Source organism: Panthera onca, chromosome B3 (genome assembly GCF_046562875.1).
Source record: "Panthera onca isolate mPanOnc1 chromosome B3, mPanOnc1 haplotype 2, whole genome shotgun sequence".
NCBI lineage: Eukaryota > Metazoa > Chordata > Mammalia > Carnivora > Felidae > Panthera > Panthera onca.
The window spans coordinates 52,552,348-52,570,892 of NC_138344.1; the positions used below are offsets into that span (position 1 = coordinate 52,552,348).

Below are 18,545 nucleotides of genomic sequence, written 5' to 3' on the forward strand. Positions count from 1 at the left end.
AATTTAAATTTCTTTAGGGTTTTCTGGGTGGCTCAGTTGGTTAAGCGTCCCACCCTTGATTTTGGCCCATGTCATGATCTCATGGTTTGTTAGTTTGAGTCCCACGTCGGGCTCTGTGCTGACAGTGTGGAGCCTGCTTGGGATTCTCTCTCTCTCTCTCTCTCTCTCTCTCTCTCTCTCTGCTGTTATCCCACTCACATGTGAGCTCTATTTTTCTCTCAAAATAAATAAATAAACATTAAATAAATAAATTTAAATTCTCAGTTATTTCAGAAATGTCTTTTATGGCTGCTTTTCTGTTTTATTTTTTTGTTCCTCCATCCTGAAACCAGGATTTAATAAAGGTTCATGCATTTGGTATATTTGATTTTTAAGTTAGTAATTTAATTCCATTAGTAATTTAAGTCTATGCCATTAATTCTTAGCATTTACATTTACCATTAAATTCAATTAAAGTTTTTACAAATCCTACTAGAGTTGACTTGTTTAGCAGCTTTTCAGTATAAGTATAGAACAGTCTTTATTAGTACTTGGTAATCTTTTTACAGACATTAAAAATTCATGATGAAATCCTACCTTTTTTCCCCACAGATATTCCAAATGTCTTGGTTGGCACTGTATTTAACATTGATGATGGAAATGGGGGCTTTGTGGTTCATTGGTTAAACAACAAGGAGTTTCATTTTACATCATCTACTGAAGTATTTATGCAGCAATTACGAAAACTTTCTGAGAAGCAGGTAGATCATGAAAGTGACGAAGGAGATAGAGAAGATGAGGAACGTTCACAGGAGGAAAGAGAGAGGGGTTTGCATATGAAACTAGACCATGGTTAGTATTCCATCTTCAGATTTTTCTTTTTGGCAAGTTAACAGCTTTGTGTGATACCACTTTTAGCTTATAATCCTTCCTTCCTGCTCTTCTTTTTTTACTTTTCTGTTCATTCCATTAATATTTACTGACTATCTGCTATCTAGCTCTGTATGCTTTGCTATACATATATTGCTTTGAGTAATGTAAACCGTTGGAAGCCATTTTCTTTTTTGGGGAACATGTTTTGCTAATGGTAATAATGATGGTATGAATGAAAATTTGATTTCTTTAAAAGTAAGAAATAATAGTAAATTTCAGTTAAGACTAGAAAATGTTTTCCTTCTTTGTTTTTTTCTACCCCTGCCTCCCCCAGCCATAAACTGGAAAAAGAAGTTTCTAAAGATAGTTTGCTATGTTATACACAGCATACATAGTCGAGTATGTAGATGAATTTTTATAGTATTATTAGTATATGCTGATAAATTAGTGTTTTCTGATAAATTTATTTTCTGATTCAGAATTATCCCTGGATAGAGAATCTGAGGCAGGTACAGGATCATCAGAACATGAAGATGGAGAAAGAGAGGGAAGTCCTAGAACCTTTTCACGACCCAGTGTACCAATGCCACTGCCCACGGTCCTGCTTGATCGGAAGATTGAAATGCTGCTAACTGAATGGAATAAGAATCCTGACATGCTTTTTACTATACACCCTGTAGATGGTACCTTCCTAGTGTGGCATGTAAAGTATTTGGATGAATATAATCCTGGAATATTTAGACAAGTCCAGGTATATTTTACTGATGAAGCAATTATTACATTTCTTAAAAATAAAGATACTATTCAGATGAACCATCTTTTCAGAAATACTCAAAAGATTTGTTTTGAGAAGCAACTGAGAAGAGAATACTTGTTCTTGTCACCAAGGGGGGGATCAATGACCACAAATTTAATAAACCTGGTTAATTCAAAGTAAAGCGAATTGGGCTTTGAAATGTCATATGGACTATTTGAATATATATGTGTTGGGGTTTTTTTCCCCCTAGGATTTCACAATGTTTTGAATAAACTTAAGAAACTACCCTAAAAATGTGACTCAGGATGAGCGCCCCTCCCCCCAGTTTTATTAACTAAATCTAGCTACCTTTTTCTGTTATCTTCCTGAACTTCATTTCTATTTAGAGTTGTGGTTGTGGTCATTCAGCTGTACAAGCAAGGCACTTGAACTTTTTTTCTTCAAGCTTCTCTTAGGCTGTGAATAGAGATATGATATTACATAAATAGAGGCAAGGCATTAGACCATAAAGAGGTTGAAAATGATAGTTTTTGCTAGGAAACTGAGATTTGACATTTTGAAAATGGAAGTATTTTTGGAAGACTTTTTGAGAGGCGTAAAACTACTTACATTGAATCATATTATTGTGTTTTTCAGGTTTCTTTCTCTTCTCGGATTCCTGTAGCATTTCCGTCTGGTGATGCAAGCTCTCTTAGTAAAAATATCATGATGTATGCCTGTATAAATGCTACAAAAGATCCTCCCCACACCCTGTTACACCACGAGATGATGGCTGTAGGCCGTCCTCATGGATCACAACCATACTCTAGATCACACAGTACAAATATGAACATTTTAGCTCCCACAGTAATGATGGTCTCTAAACACATAGATGGTTCTTTAAATCAATGGGCAGTCACTTTTGCAGATAAGTCTGCCTTTACCACTGTTCTGACTGTATCTCACAAATTTAGATACTGTGGCCATCGATTTCACCTCAATGACTTGGCATGTCATTCAGTTTTGCCGTTGTTACTGACATCTTCACATCATAATGCTCTGCTGACTCCTGAGTTGGACTGTCAGTGGGACTCAGACAATAAGTTAAGTAGACTAATGGATCCCATAAGACATATAAAAGGTTCCTCAAAACAACCTCTTAGAAATGCAGCGACGCGTACATTTCATGACCCAAATGCAATATATAGTGAACTTATTCTGTGGCGTGTAGACCCAATAGGACCTTTGTCCTACACTGGAGGAGTATCAGAATTGGCTCGAATTAACTCTTTACATACATCAGCCTTCTCTAATGTTGCTTGGCTTCCGACTCTTATTCCCAGCTATTGTCTTGGTAAGTGTTCATTTTAATTGTGAAATTAATAAGAGCTTTTAAACTTATTTTTAATACATAAAATGATTTACATTTGTCATTAGTAGAAGGATTTTTAGAACTTATGTTTAGAATTTCCAGAAGTTTGTTCAAAAATTTGTTTTTAATTTTTTCCCCTCTCATCACCTATTTTCTATTGAATTCTTTTGTTAATAATTTTATATCCATTAATTTTATCTGTTTAATTATGATTCTGACTATGGTTCTGCCTAAAAAGAAAAGTGTGAATATAAGTTTCTCCTACTTCAGCCCAAAATAAAAATAAACCACATAATATAATGCAGAGCATTTACTTTCTTTAGGCACGTATTGCAATTCTGCAAGTGCTTGCTTTGTTGCTTCTGATGGCAAAAATTTGAGACTCTATCAAGCAGTGGTGGATGCAAGGAAATTATTGGATGAATTATCAGATCCTGAATCTTCAGTGAGTATTTCCTAATCTTCGTTAAAATACCTAGGCTGCTAAGGAATTCTCTTTTTACTTTGTCTAGGACTTTTATTTGTTAGTTTGGGCGGTGAGCACATGTTCTAGGCTCTATGTGACAGATTTATGTGTTTTTTGTTTTTTTTTTAATTTTTAAACTTTATTTTGGAGGGAGAGAGCATGAGCAGGGGAGGGACAGAGAGAGAGGGAGAGGAAGAGGATCCCAGCAGGCTCTGCACCATCAGCATGGATCCTCACGCAGGGCTTGAACTCATGAACCATGAGATCGTGACCTGAGCCAAAAACCGAGTCTGACACTTAACTGACTGAGCCACCCAGGTGCCCCATAAATTTACATGTTCTTAATTTGTATTCCAGGGTATATGCCTCAGTATCACACATCAATACATTTTTACATTTAAATAAATAAATGACTTTTTTCCTGAGTTATCATGATTTCTGCTTGACATTTTTCACTCTCTAGTTTGGTTCTATTAATCTTTTCTTGCTCTAAGGCAGCTTTAGCAAGCTCTTTGTTTAGGCTGGAAAATTTGAACTTTTCTGAGCATTATTGACCATTTTGAAAAATTCTTTGGTTAGAATATGTTATCAGTGAGTGGCAGTATCTTATACTGGTAATTCTGAACCAGAAGTCATGTATATTAGTTACTGTTCAGATTTGAATAGTGAATTTTCCATCTACCTATGAAAACATGCCTTTTATAAAACACTTTTCTAATAAAAATATTTCCAGTATTGAAAACCGAAGTATTTTTGAGTATCTGCTATGTGTCCTTCAAAGTATGGAGAATATAAAGTATAACTTTCAGTGTGTGGCTTTAAGAAGCTTTTAATTTAGCTGAGGAGAGAAATTATTAATAAAAAGATTAAATAACAGTTTAAGACAGAAGCGGTGTCTGAGGGTGGTATGTAATTTATTGCCGAACAGATGGCACTAGAAATATTTCATAATCCGGAAGAGAGAGAGATCAGATTAGGGTAGGCATAGAAGTCTTTATTACAGTATTTAGGTTTGTTTTTAGTAGGTGTATAAAGTTTAGAAAGTCAAATCCTTTGCCTTTTCCTGAGTGAGAGACTGGCCTGAAAGTATGCATACAGGAAAGTACATGTATAAGTAAGACTTCTTCCGGGAGCGATGAAAAAACCTCTTGGACTGGAGCCAGGGGTTTGGCATCGAGGAAGTAGCATCTTCAAATCATGGAATTGGGAGATACTTTATAGGTCACTGGTCTAACCTGATGCTTCATTCTTATCCTTGAGCACATTCCTGCCAATTTGTCATCTGGCATCCTAGGTAGGGGGGAGTCTCAACTCTAAATGCAGCTCATGACACCCTTACTACTATACTGAAATTAAATTTGTATTCCTTAAATTCTGCTTGTTAGCCCTGGTTCCATTTAGAATAAGTCTAATATTCTTTACATATGAGATCACTTCAGATATTTGAAGACAACTGTCTTATAACCTATGAAACTTTTTTCTTCAGGCCAAACCTGCTCCCCCTCCACCAATAAACTAACTCTGTTTTATATTTGACCCTGGTTACTCTTCTTCGCAGTTTTCAGTTTGTCTATATGCTGGGCATTGTGCAGCAGTATTATGACCCGTCTCATTAGATTCTATTTTGTTTTGGGCAGGCATGCCATGCTCTTTGTATGTAATGGACTCATACTGAGCTGACTCTGAATTAAATATCCAAAAGTCTCTTCTTGCCAGTAAGCCGTCCTATATTTGTGCATTTGAGTTACGGCCCAAATGTAGGCCTATTTTCACTTTACATTTTCACCTTCTAGAGTCAGTCTTTCAGTATCACTTCGAATCCAGATCTGTTTTTTTGTGTTACTGCTTTATGACTTACGTCACCAATCTGTTTGATGAATGTTGTTTCCACATCTTTATCTGAGGCAGTTATAGAAAAAAATGTTGAACAGGATAGGACTGAAAAAGAGGCTAGTAGTGTACATGTGAAATCTTTTTCCATTTTTATTGTCTTAAATGTTTCTTTAGCTTGTCCCTGGGATTTCCATGAGGCAGCTTGTCATGTACTTGGCTGAAATAAATTACACCCTGTCTGCCAAATATTCTGCAGTCAAAAAGGAAGTCAAATTTGTGTGAGATGATTGTTTTAATGTATAAATAGGTTAATGTATGTACCCTGATGTCTGTTGGTGACTAAACCATTGTACTAAATAGACATCCAGCTCTTTAAGTCTGCCTTTTTTTCCTTTTTGAAAATTGGAATACTTACCTCTTTCTAGTATTTTGGCTGTGTCATTTCCTCTGATTTTTCAGAGAATATCTTCAGTAGTTCATTGGTCTCATTTGAAAAATTTCCCACTAACCTGGACATTACTTTTCCAGAAAATATAATTTTATTTAGAGCATTTAGATACATTCTTGAAATTTCTTAACTTATCCTGGTCATCTACTCTCCCTGCACCAATGTACATTTTTTTCTTAAGCCTTCTATTCTTATTAATTTTTTAATGTTAAAAAGTAACACTTATTCATTGTAGAAAATTTTTGCTTTATTTTCAATTTTGTGCAAGATAAATTCTTGAAATAGAAGACCAGAGACAAAGAAGGAATTAGGAGTTCTTTATTCTCTGAATTTTTGTTAACATTAAAGTATCAGCCTCTGTTAATGAGCTCATCTTTTCCTGTTTTTTGTACTCTGAAAACAGTAATTTATTCAATTACTTACTTTTTTGAATACATTTTTAATTTTGGAATAGTCCTAGATTTACAGAAAAGTTGTACATGTAGTACAAAGTTCTCATATACATCACAACCAGTTTCCCCTATTGTTAACATCTTGTATTACCAGAATATATTTGTCACAACTAAGAAACCATCATTGATATGATATGATCAGTTAAACTCTAGATTTTTTAAGATTTAACTGATTTTTCTGCTAATGTCCCATTTGTGTTTTAAGATCTCACCCAGAGGGGCACTTGGGTGGCTCAGCCAGTTGAGCTTCTAACTTCAGCTCAGGTCATGATCTCGCTGTTTGTTGGTTCAAGCCCTGCACTGGGCTCTGTGCTGACAGCTCAGAGCCTGGAGCCTGCTTCAGATTCTGTGTCTCCCTCTCTCTCTGCCCCTCCCCTGCTTGCATTCTGTTTCTCTCTCACTCTGAAAAAAAATAAATAAAACATTCCAAAAAAAAATTTTTTTTTTTTAATTTGAGATCTCACCCAGAAAACCACATTATATTTAGTCATCATGAATCCTTAGACTTTTCTGGTCTGGAATAGTTTCTCAGTTTTCTTCATCTTCCTCAGTATTTCTCATGACTTTGACAGCTTTGAGTACTACTGGTCAGACAATTTGTAGAATTTTCCCTCGATTGGGATTTATTTGTCTGCTACTTTTCTCATGGTTAGACCAGAGTTATGGGTTTTTGGGAAGAGTACCCCAGATATAAAGTATCCTTCTCAACACATTTTAAGAGGGTACATGCTATCAACATGGTAATTAGTGCCTTTCTTCTTTTTTTCTTTTCATTCTTGCTAGAAGTTTGTTAATTTCATTGATATTGTCAAGGAATGAGCTCTTTGTTTCATTGATCTCTTTGTTTTGTTTTCATTTTCATTTATTTCTGCCCTTATTTTTATCATTTTCCTTCCTTATTGCCTTTTTTGGGGGGTGTTCTTTTTCTGGGTTTCATTAAATAGGAGCTTAGAGTTTTGTAACTTTTCTTATTTTCTAACATATGCATTTAGTGCTTTAAATTTTCCTCTCAGCACTGCTTTGGCATTCTGATAAGTAGTATTTTTGTTTTTGATCATTTCACTATATTTTTAAATTTTCCTTGAGAATTCTTTTTTTTAAAGTTTATTTATTTACTTTGAGAGAGAGAGAGACCAAGTTGGGGAGGGGCAGAGAGAGAGAGAGAGAGAGAGAGAGAGAGAGAATCCCAAGCATGTTCCACTCTGTCAGTATGAAGCCTGATATGGGGCTTGAATCCATGAACCATGAGATCATGAGCTGAGGCAAAATCAGGTCACTTAACCAACTGAGCCACTGAGGTGCCCCTCCTTGAGAATTCTTATTTGACCCATGGGTTATTTAAAAGAGTGTTGTTTAGCTGCCCAATAAATACTGGGAAGAGATTTTCCTTTTATCATCCTGTTACTGCTTTCTAGTTTGACTCCATCATGGTAGGAGAACACACTATAATTTCAGTCCTTATACATTTATTGTAAAGTTTGTTTTATGGCCAGGACATTGTCTGTCTTAGTATGTATTCCATAGCACTTGAACATATTCCACTATTGTTAGATGGGGTGTTCTACATATGTCAGTTAGATTTTATTCTCATTAATGTTGGTGTTGAGTTCTTCTAGATCTTTGCTAATTTTCGGTCTAGTTCTATCAATTCTTATGAGAAGGGTGTTGAAATTTCCAACCGTAATGGTGAATTTGTCCATTTCTCCTTTTAGTTCTGTTAGTTTTGTGTTTCACATGTTTTGCAACTCTGTTTTGCGTATACATTTAGTCTGAAATCAGGGTGTTGGCAGGGCCATGCTCTTTATGAAGGCTCTAGGGGAAGATCCTTTCTTGTTTCTTCCTAACTTCTGGTTGCTTCTACTGATCTTTGGTGTTCTTAGACTTGAAGCTACAATACTCTAGTCTCTGTCTCTGTCTTCACATGCCCTTCTTCTCTCTGGGTGTTTTGTGTGTGCTCTCCTTAGTCTAGTATGACCTTATCTTAAACAGATTAGATCTGCAAACATCCTTTCTCTAAATAAGATGGCATTCTGAGATTCTGTGTAAACATGGATTTTGATGGGATACTATCCAGCCCATTATACTAACCAACATTTTTTCCCTCATAAGTTATATTTACAGTTGCATAGGCAGGAACCTCCAAAGTCTCTTGAGTCATTCTGACTTTCAGAGCCATATATTATGAGGAATTGTGATATTTTTGCCTTTCTGAATGATAGACTACAGGGCTTGCCTTTATTGTTGATCTTAAATTCTTAACATCGTTGCTTCCTGTCGAGTTCCCATTATTTCTGCTGATCTTTTTTGTTTTTTTGTAAGTCAGAGCAGCAGTTTTCTCAGTTACTTCCTCTACTAATTGTGAGTTGAAATACAGAAAGAAGTTGTCACATGCTGTCCTCTTCCTCAAATGAGATTTTTAGTAGATGGTGAGTAGAGGCTAGTTTATTTTTTTTTTCCTTTAAGAGTCATCTGAAAAGATTTGAATTTTATTCTGGGATTGAAGATGGATTTAGGGGACACCAAAATTTTTTGGGCAGGGAATTAAAGGGGTTAGTTTGCAGGATCGAGTATAGTTGATAAGGTATTGGAAGCCTATTGAGGTCATCAAAGCCTGTGGTAAAATAAACTTGAGCTAGAGTGGTATTTGGCAGATATTGAGAAAAGGTAAAGTAGGGCTTAGTAGTTGCTTGACTATGGATACTAAAGGAAATGACTCTAAGGTTTCAAGTTTGTGATAGTGGATCCACTAGCTTTGGTAAGACACTTGTGAGGTGTTGATGATGACTTAAGTTTGAGATACATTGAGTGTGAAGTGATTGAGGTTTTAGGTAGCAAAATGTAGTTAAGATAATCGTTTTGCAGGCATTTGGAAATAAATTCCTAGTGTTACATGTCAGATACCAGTGTATATTTGGTATTTATTATTACAAAAACAATACTTGAAATCTTGAGAGCTCTAAAGGCATTAGTAACAATTAATGTCCATAAAAGTGACCCTGAGTCATCAAGAAGGCATTTATATTGAGAAAACTATTTATGAAGGCAGAGATTTAAAGATTTTATTTTTGAGTAATCTCCACACCCAACATGGAGCTCGAACTTCCAACCCTGAGATCAGGAGTCCCACCCTCCACTGACTGAGCTAGCCAGGTGCCCGGAAGGCAGTGATTTAATTAAAGCTAAAAAGAATTTTCCAACCAAAATACTGAAGATAAAGTTGTTCTGGTGCCTGAAAGCATAAACTTTTGAACTTTCTTGCCAAGTGATGCTTGGTCAAGGGAGGTTCGTTCATTCATTCATTCCACAAGTATTTTATGAGTACTTGTTAAAGTATTCTATATATTATTCTGTGACTCAGTAATGGGAAGAGAGAAGTGTGGTGTTGAAAGGTAGCTGTTGCTGTTACTAAAAACAAGCCTTTTGTTTACTTACTTAGAGAGTGTGTGTGTGTGTGTGTGTGTGTGTGTGTGTGTGTGCACGCACATGCATGCGTGCACATGTGCAGGGAGGGGCAAAGAGTGGGAGAGAGAAAATTGTAAGCATGTTCTGCGCTGTCATGGGGTTTCAACTGGAAACCTTGAGATCATGACCTGAGCCAAAATCAAGACTCAAGATGCTTAACCGATTGAGCCACGCAGGCACCCCGTCATCTCTACTTTAGAGATGAGGACACTGGTGTACAGAGAAATGTAATGACTTGTGCCAGTTCAATTAGCTAGTAGTTGTAGAGCCAGGATTTGAGCCCAGGCAGCTGGGCTCTAGAGACCAACCTCTTTTTTATTATTTATTATTATTTTTAAGGTTTATTTATTTTTGAGAGAGAGAGAGAGAGAAAGAAAACGGGCAGGGAGAGGCAGAGAGACAGAAGGAGACACAGAATCTGAAGCCGGTCCAGGCTCTGAGCTGTCAGCACAGAGCCTGACATGGGGCTTGAACTTTGAATGGCGAGATCATGATCCGAGCTGAAGTTGGATGCTTAACTGACTGAGCCACTCAGGCACCCCTAGAGACCAAGCTCTTAACCACTATGCTGTGCTGCCTCTAAAAAGCCATTTGTTTCTACATGTTTGTCAAGTTGTACCCATTGTTTTAATTCTGTAATTTAAATATATAAATTGATACGTGAGTATAAAAATTTTGATTTTTTTAATAAATGTTTTGGAAGTATATTGAAAAATAACTGCTATTAATTAGGTATGGTGAGACAACTATAAAAGAATCTAGGGGGAATTGTAAAACCAAAAAACTGCACTCATTTCTTTGTAGGTATCTTTCAGTTGTTACTTCAGTTTATAAAGAACTGAAAAAACATAGCCACGGCCTTACAGGAGGGGTTATGCAAGAAAGACGAAAGACATTTAATTCCTATTAGCAGACCCATATATTTAAAGGCCCTCACTCTACACCAAAATACCAGTTAGTTCATGTGCATTGATGTTTTAAATAAAATAAAATATTGAAGGTATATATGTATCATTTTAAAATGATTCTCTGGGTTAAGCAACCTTGTTGAGTAATTAGTCATCTCTCTCTCAATTGTATGGGATAAGAAGGCTTATCCAGTGCATGGAAGGAACACTTAATTCAGATGGTGGTGGTTAGGGAAGAGTTTCTAGTGGAGATGACACCTGACATGAGACTTACTGAAGGTATGAATTGAAAGTGAAGGAGGAATGACCCAGCAATAGCACTGCTAGGAATCTACCCAAGGGATACAGGAGTGCTGATGCATAGGGGCACATGTACCCCAATGTTTATAGCAGCACTCTCAACAATAACCAAATTATGAAAAGAGCCTAAATGTCCATCAACTGATGAATGGATAAAGAAATTGCGGTTTATATATACAATGGAATACTACTTGGCAGTGAGAAAGAATGAAAAATGGTCTTTTGTAGCAACGTGGATGGAATTGGAGAGTGTTATACTAAGTGAAATAAGTCATACAGAGAAAGACAGATACCATATGTTTTCACTCTTATGTGGATCCTGAGAAACTTAACAGAAGACCATGGGGGAGGGGAAGGGGAAAAAAAAGGGAGGAAGGCAAACCATAAGAGACTCTTAAAAACTGAGAACAGTCTGAGGGTTGATGGGGAGTGGGAGGGAGGAGAAAGTGGGTGATGGGCATTGAGGAGGGCACCTGTTGGGATGAGCACTGGGTGTTGTATGGAAACCAGTTTGACAATAAATTTCATATTAAAAAAAAAAGTCAAGGAGGAAAAGAATATTCTAGGTGGAAGGAACAGCCATTAAGAAGAAACAGGTATAATAAGTATAAAAAAATAGAAGAAGTATAAGAAAGTGCATGATAAACTATAAGTATTTTATTATGCCATGCCTATTACAGCCATAGCATTGAATGTAAATGGCTGTCGGAAGTAGATGAGATTGGATAGGAAGGTACAGGCTAGATTGTGGAAAAAATATATTTATTTATGATTACACCCTGCTTTCTTTTTCCTCCCTCCCATTTAATTTACCATATTTACCATTTTTAAGTGTATAGTTCCATAGTGTTAAGTATATTCATTGTTGTTCAACAGATACTAGAACTGTTCTACAACTCTAGAACTTTGAAGTGGTTTTTCTTCAGCTTTATTGAGGTATAATTGACAAATAAAATTGTAAAATATTTAAAGTGTACATTGTGATGATTTGATAGAACTTTGTCTTACAATACTGATACTCAGTATTCATTAAACTTTAATTCTTTTTCCCTCTTCTCCCACCAGCCTTTGGTAACCACCTTTCTACTCTCTGTTTCTGTGATGTTCACTACTTTAGGCACTTCATATGAATGGTATAATACGGTATTTGTCCTTTTGTGATTGGCTTATTTTGCTTGGTATAATGTCCCCTAGGTTTATCCACATTGTAGCAAGTGACAAGATCTTTTTAAAGGCTGCATAATATTCCATTGTGTGTATATACCACAGTTTCTTTATTCTTTCACCCGTCATGGACATCTGGATTGCTTCTGTCTCTTGACTCTTGTGAATAACACTGTGATGAACATAGATATGCAAATATCTCTTCGTGATTCTGCTTTGAATTTTGGGGGGTATATACCCAGAAGTAGGATTGCTGGATCAGTCAGTAATTCTGTTTTTAATTTTATGAGAACCTCCCTACTGTTTTACATAGTGGTACACCATTTTACATTCCCATAAGCAGTGCACAAGGGTTCCAACTTCTCTGCATCCACTCCCACACTTACTTTCTCTTCTTTTGATAGTGGCTGTTCTGATGGGTATGAGGTGATATCTCATTGTGGTTTTGATTTGCATTTCCCTGATGATTAATGATGTTGAGTACCTTTTCTTGCGCTTATTGGCCACTTGTATATCTTCTTTGGATAAGGTCTGTTCAGGTCTTTTGCCTATTTTGGCTTTTTTTGTTGTTGAGTTGTAGAAGTTCTTATGTATCCTGGATGTTAACCCTTTATCAGATGTATGATTTCTACCTAATTCTTTGATTCTGTAGGTTGCCTTTTTACTCTGTTGATTGTTTCCCTGGACAGGCAGAAGTTTTTAAGTGTGTTTTTTATTTTGTTCCCTGTGCTTTTGATGTCATATCCAAGAAATCATTGACAGAACCAATATCCTTTCCCCATGTTATCATGAATTTTAGGATTTTTTTTTCAATTTCTACAAAATATGTCAGGAATTTCATTGAATATGTTGACTGGTAGTATGGACATTTCAGCAATATTAAGTCTTATAATCCACAGCATGAGATATCTTTCCATTTATTTATATCTTTTATTATTTTTCTTAGGAATGGTCTGTAGTTTCCAGTGTATAAGTTTTTCTTAAGCTTATTTATTTTGAGAGAGCATGAGTGGGGGCGGGGCAGAGAGAGAGAGAGAGGGAGAGAGAATCCCAAGCAGGCTGTGTGCTATTAGTGCAGAGCTCAATGTGGGGCTTGAACTCCTGAACCATGAGATCATGACCTGAGCTGAAATTGAGAGTCAGACATTCAACTGACTGAGCCACCCAGGTGCTCCTTCAGTGTATAAGTCTTTCATCTCTTTTTTTCAGTTTCTTCTTAATTTTTTTTATCCTTTTTATCCTTTTTGATGCTCTACTAAATGAGATTGTTAATTCCCTTTTTGGATTTGTCATTGTTAATGTATAGAAACAGACTTGATTTTTTGAATAAAAAAACTTTGCTGAATCAGTTCTAACAGTTCTTTTGTAGAATTTTTAAGGTTTTCTGCAGATCATGTCATCTGCAAACAGATAATTTTATGTCTTTTCTAATTTTTCTGCTTTTTATTTTTTATTTTTTGTCTAATTGTTCTGGCCAGAACTTCCAGTCTGTGTTGAGTAGTAGTGGTGAAAGTAGGCATTCTTGCCTTGTTCCTGATTTTAGAGAAAAAACTCTCAGTCTCTTCCCATTGAGTATGACCTTATCTTTGGGCTTTTCATATATGTCTTTTATTATATGGAGGTAGTTTCTTTCTGTTCATAGTTTGTTGAATGTTTTTTTCATGAAAGCATGTTGAATTTTTTCACTGTTAAGTCTGTGTCTCTGGGGGGAAGGTGGTCTAAGACTTCCTATTCCACTATTTGCTGATGTTACCTTCCCATTATGCCCTGCTTTCTTACAGTCTGTTCTCAACAGAGAAGTCAGAATGGTATTTTTAAAGTGTAATTTGGATCATGTCACTCTTTTAAGCCAGTGTCTACAGTGATCTGTAATACTGTACAGTGTCTGCCTCTTACCTCTTATCCTGCCTACCTTCATTTCTCTGATACTGTGTTTTTCTACTTTTCCTCTACTTCATGTTGGCTTCAGCCACACCAGTCTCTTTACTGGTCCTGGAACATGGCCAACACTCTCTCATCTAAGTGTCTTTTACTTACTGTTCTCCTTGCCTGGAATATTCTTCACTCAGATAACACATGGTTGTGTTCTTGCCTGCTTTAGGTCTTTAGTCAAGGGAGGCCTTCCTGACCACCCCTGTCCACTACTTCCTGTCCACTTTACCACTTTATTTTCCCCTTGGCACTTAGTACTATTTCACAGTTTGTGTACTTTCGTATTTGTGTGCTGTTTGTCTTCTTTTGAATGTAAGATAAGGCAGTGCTGTATTCCCAGTGCCTGATATCTGATAAGCACTCTTTAGATACTTGTTGAGTTGATGAATGAGTTAATGAATATCACACTGAAGAGTTTTATTACCTTGTGAAGACAATGGGAAGCTGTTCTACCAATACGTACTTCATCAGTGCAGTATATGATACAGGTTTTCTCCATCCTCTTTTTCTTTCTTCTATCAAAATCTTCACTATTTTGAACTGGTATCTAGTTATTTTGATTTGTGCACTTTTTATTATTGCAGAAATTGAATGGTTTTCATATTTTTATTGGCTGTTGTGTTTTGAATTGCTTGTTTATGTTCTTTGTGGGATCATAGTATTTAAATTGAGAAGGAAGACCATACTAAGTCGGAGAAGCTACACAAAGATCTTTCTTTTGCATTTTATGGAGAAGAACACATTGGTAAGGGTTGCACTTTTTCAGGGAGAGACAATCAGTACCACTTTGATTTAGTCTCTATGTCACTCACTCAGAGCCTAGGTGGGAAACAGATGACACACAAGGGTTTAACTGAGGAGAGTTTAATGAAAGAACTCCTTACAGAGCTGAGCACATGGTGATAATAAAGCACTCAGAGTCTGGTAACAGGATGAAGCCATTATTACCCTGTGGTAGTAAAGATGTTCCCAAAGATGTTCACATGCTAATCCCCAGAACCTGCAAATATGTTACCTCACATGGCCAAAGAGACTTTGCAGATGTAAATAAATTAAGGACCTTGAAATGTGGAGATTATCCTGGATTATTTTGGTAGGCCCAGTCTCATCACATGAGTCCTTGAAAGCAAGAGAACCTTTCTTGGCTGTGGTCAAAGAGAGATGTGACAAAAGAAGAATGGTCGGAGAGATGATATTACTGGTTTTGGGGAAGGAGAGAGGGGGCCATGGTCCAAAGAATAGGGATAACCTCTAGAAGTTGGAAAAGGCAAGGAAATCGAACTCTCCCCTAGAGCTTCCAGAAAGGAATGCAGCCCTGCTGGCAAGTTGATGTTCAACGAGACCCCTGTCAGACTTCTGGCCTACAGAACTGTAAGATATTACAGTTGTTTTGCTTTAAGCTATGAAGTGTGTGGTAATTTTTTGCAGTGGCAATAGAAAAATGTATCTCTATGCCTGAAGGGATAAGAAGAGCAGTAACAGTGTACCAAAGCCTGGTGAGAGCTAATGCCGTGGAAAAGGAGCTGCCTGTTGGGAGAGGTGGCCACACAGGAACACAGCTACTGCCAGAACTGTGGGGGAGAAAGGAGGATAAATGCCCCAACTTCTCTTTCTCTTTTCTCTGCAGTATCTGACCGGTCCCTCCCATTGACCGAATTCAGCCTGAAGCTGAAGCGGGGTTGGGAACTAGGTGATACGGTCCTAAAGTCAACCTCTTGGAGCACAGAATAAGGCAGACAAGGGTGGAGAATACACCAAGGTTTAGATGCAGATAAAGAATAGCCAGCAAAGTACACCCTTTTTGCCCTTTAGCATCTATTGCTATTCTTTATTTAGATGAAGAAACTTTTTCTCCAGCACCAGGGAAACACAAATTCTGGTTTGGCGTTGTATCATTGTGTAATGATGCAGTGTGTAATGATGTAATGTACTTGCAGTCCTACTTGGGACCTGAATTGATGTTGTCCTACTATCAGTCCTCATCACAGCAGGGAAATCAGGGGAAAAAGAAACAACATGAAGGAAAGCTGTCATAACCTCTGTTTCCATAGATAGTCACAGAGCCTAAATTTGAGAATCACAGTCTCCTCACACCACCAAATTCCATGTTCCCTTACACTTTTGTCAGCACCTTGGGTGTTTGCCTTTTTTTTTTCTTTTTAAACCTGGTGGAGTGGCCCAAATGTTAGCGTTCTCATTTTCATTGAGTAGATACCCATAGTGGAATTACTAGATCATGTGGTTTTAGTGCTGTATTTTAATGCGAAAAAAATCAATGATGAACAGAATGCCAAAATTTTTAAATAAAGACAAATCCTACGGTACCAGGATGAGCCTCGTTGGAGCCTGGGGCAAAAGGAAGAATGTGCACTCTATAAACGTTTCTGTAATTTTTCAATGGTTAATTTTTTCCCAGAACATTAAAGTAGTTGAAAAGTATTGAAAGTTGGAAGTAAGTATAGTGAAATTCACAATATTATTTTAAGTTTAAATATTTTATTTATGCCCCAAACAATTTATTATACTCTTACCTTTCTGGCTTTAACAAAGCAAACACTTCAATAATCTGATCAAAATTTACTTCTTTGCTAATCCAGTTTTCAACTGAGATTTGTCAGATATAACAAGAGAAAGTAACTTTGAAAGTATGCTTGATGAGTGTAAATGAGAGGTATGAATATAGTTCCTGAACCTGAAAATGAATTTTAAAAAAGGGACAAACTAGAAATGTATGAGGGGCACCTAGATGGCTCAGTCAGTTAAGTGTCTGACTCTTGATTTCAACTCAGGTCATGATCTTGTGGTTTGTGAATTTGATCCCCACATACAGCTCCATTCTGAGTGGGGAACCTACTTAGGATTCTCTCTTTCCCTCCCACGCTCATTCTGTCTCTCTCTTTCAAAATAAACTTTAAAAAAAATGTATGAGTTAACAGATGTGTTATTATTATTGGAAAAAGAGCCTATCAAGTAAAAAGGAGATTGTGGGATTCTTTCTTAGTTTCTGACTGCTGATACAACAAATAACTACCATCATATCGGTGATTTTAAAACAATACTTTTATTATCTTACAGTTTTGGAGGTCAGACGTCCTAAAACCCAGGTGTCGGCAGGGCCATATTCCCTCTGGAGGTTCTAGGGGAGAATCCTTTTTCTTGCTCTTTCCAGCTTCTAGGGGCCCCTGCATCTCCTGGCTCATGGCTCCTTCCTCCTTTTTAAAGTTAGGAGCATAGCATCTTCAAAACTCTCTTTCTCTGGCCTTTGCTGCTTCTGTCACATCTTTCTCTGAATCTGACCACACTTCCTCCCTCTCATAAGGACCATTATGGTTATAGTGGGCCCTTCTACCTCTAATCCAAGATCATGTCCTCATCTCCAGATCCTCAATTTAATGACACCTACAAAATCTCTTTTGTCATGTAAAGTAACATAGTCATAAGTTCTGAGAATTAGGATGTGGACATTTTGGGGGGCCATTATTTTGACTACCACAGTACAAATTAGTGCAAATACTAATTTCATGTTCAAAATGGAGGTATGAAAATTAACTGAAGTGCTTTAGATCTTGAAGTTTTAACTGGAGAAAAGTTACATTATATAGATAATCTTGTTTACAAAATGCTTGGCTCATATATGTTTTGATAGTTTAAGACTTAGGGAAATTTTGTCTGAAATAGTTTTAAGTGTCATGCAGTGTCCATAATTTATAATATAAAATCAACATTGTTGATTGGATCTTCTAAAACTGACTCACAAATTTTGCTTAGTGCAGTCTTACTCATATTTGGAAATGTACTTGAGAACTTAAAGAAAATAATACTGGTCACAAAGTTGTCCTGCAAAAGAAGTTTCAGTAAGTTGAAGTTAATTAAAAATTATTGAAGATTGTCTCTTGGTCAAGAGACTATCAAATAAGTTGTCTGTTTTGAAAACAAGATAAGTGAAAAGTAGATTTAAAAAAAATTGATAAGTTTGCTGCCATTAAAGCCAGGAAAATAAAATAATATTCTTTTGGGATAAATAAATTTAAATTTAAAATAATGTGAATTTTAATGTACCTACTTTTCAGTAGTTTTCAACCACCTTAATGTTCTAGAAAAAAATTAACCATTTAAAAAATACATAAAAACATGTGTGTGAAGTTTTGCTTTTATCTCAGGCTCTAATATGGCTCATCAAGACACTTTTTTTTTTTTTAAGTAATCTCTACACCTAATGTGGGGTATGAACTCATGACCCCAAGATCAAGAGATGGTTGCACGCTTTCTGACTGAGCCAGTGAGACACCTCATGACACTATTGAATGCTGTATTTAAAATTCTGATATTTGATTCATATTGAATTTTTTTGCATTGATTTTGATTTAAAAATCATTTAAGATATTATTTATCTTGATTATTGAGTTTTTGGCACCCCCTCTTAAATTTTGTATCCAGGGTGAGTATTTTCACTCACTTTATCCTAATTCTGGTCCTATCTTCTGCGTAAAATGGGTTCCTTTGTTGGAGGTGGGGTAGGATCCTGTAGTGTTAAATAAGGTATTTGTTAAGGCCATTAGTTATAGTGCCAGGAGAAGAGTTGTTTGCAGGCAAGGCAAATCCTTAGCTGGAATGGGTATC

At 36.5% G+C, this 18,545-nt stretch overlaps 1 protein-coding gene across 5 annotated transcripts in view; it reads left to right on the forward strand.

Annotated features, from left to right (window-relative positions):
• Positions 1-18,545, forward strand: part of DMXL2 (Dmx like 2) — a 152,659-nt gene that overhangs the window by 71,691 nt on the left and 62,423 nt on the right. For all 5 annotated transcript variants that reach the window (XM_078448609.2, XM_078448611.2, XM_078448608.2 and 2 more), the window contains 4 exons: positions 592-831; positions 1,332-1,603; positions 2,246-2,942; positions 3,284-3,405. In XM_078448609.2, coding sequence (XP_078304735.1) covers positions 592-831; positions 1,332-1,603; positions 2,246-2,942; positions 3,284-3,405 — 1,331 coding nt within the window. The remainder of the gene's footprint in view (positions 1-591; positions 832-1,331; positions 1,604-2,245; positions 2,943-3,283; positions 3,406-18,545) is intronic.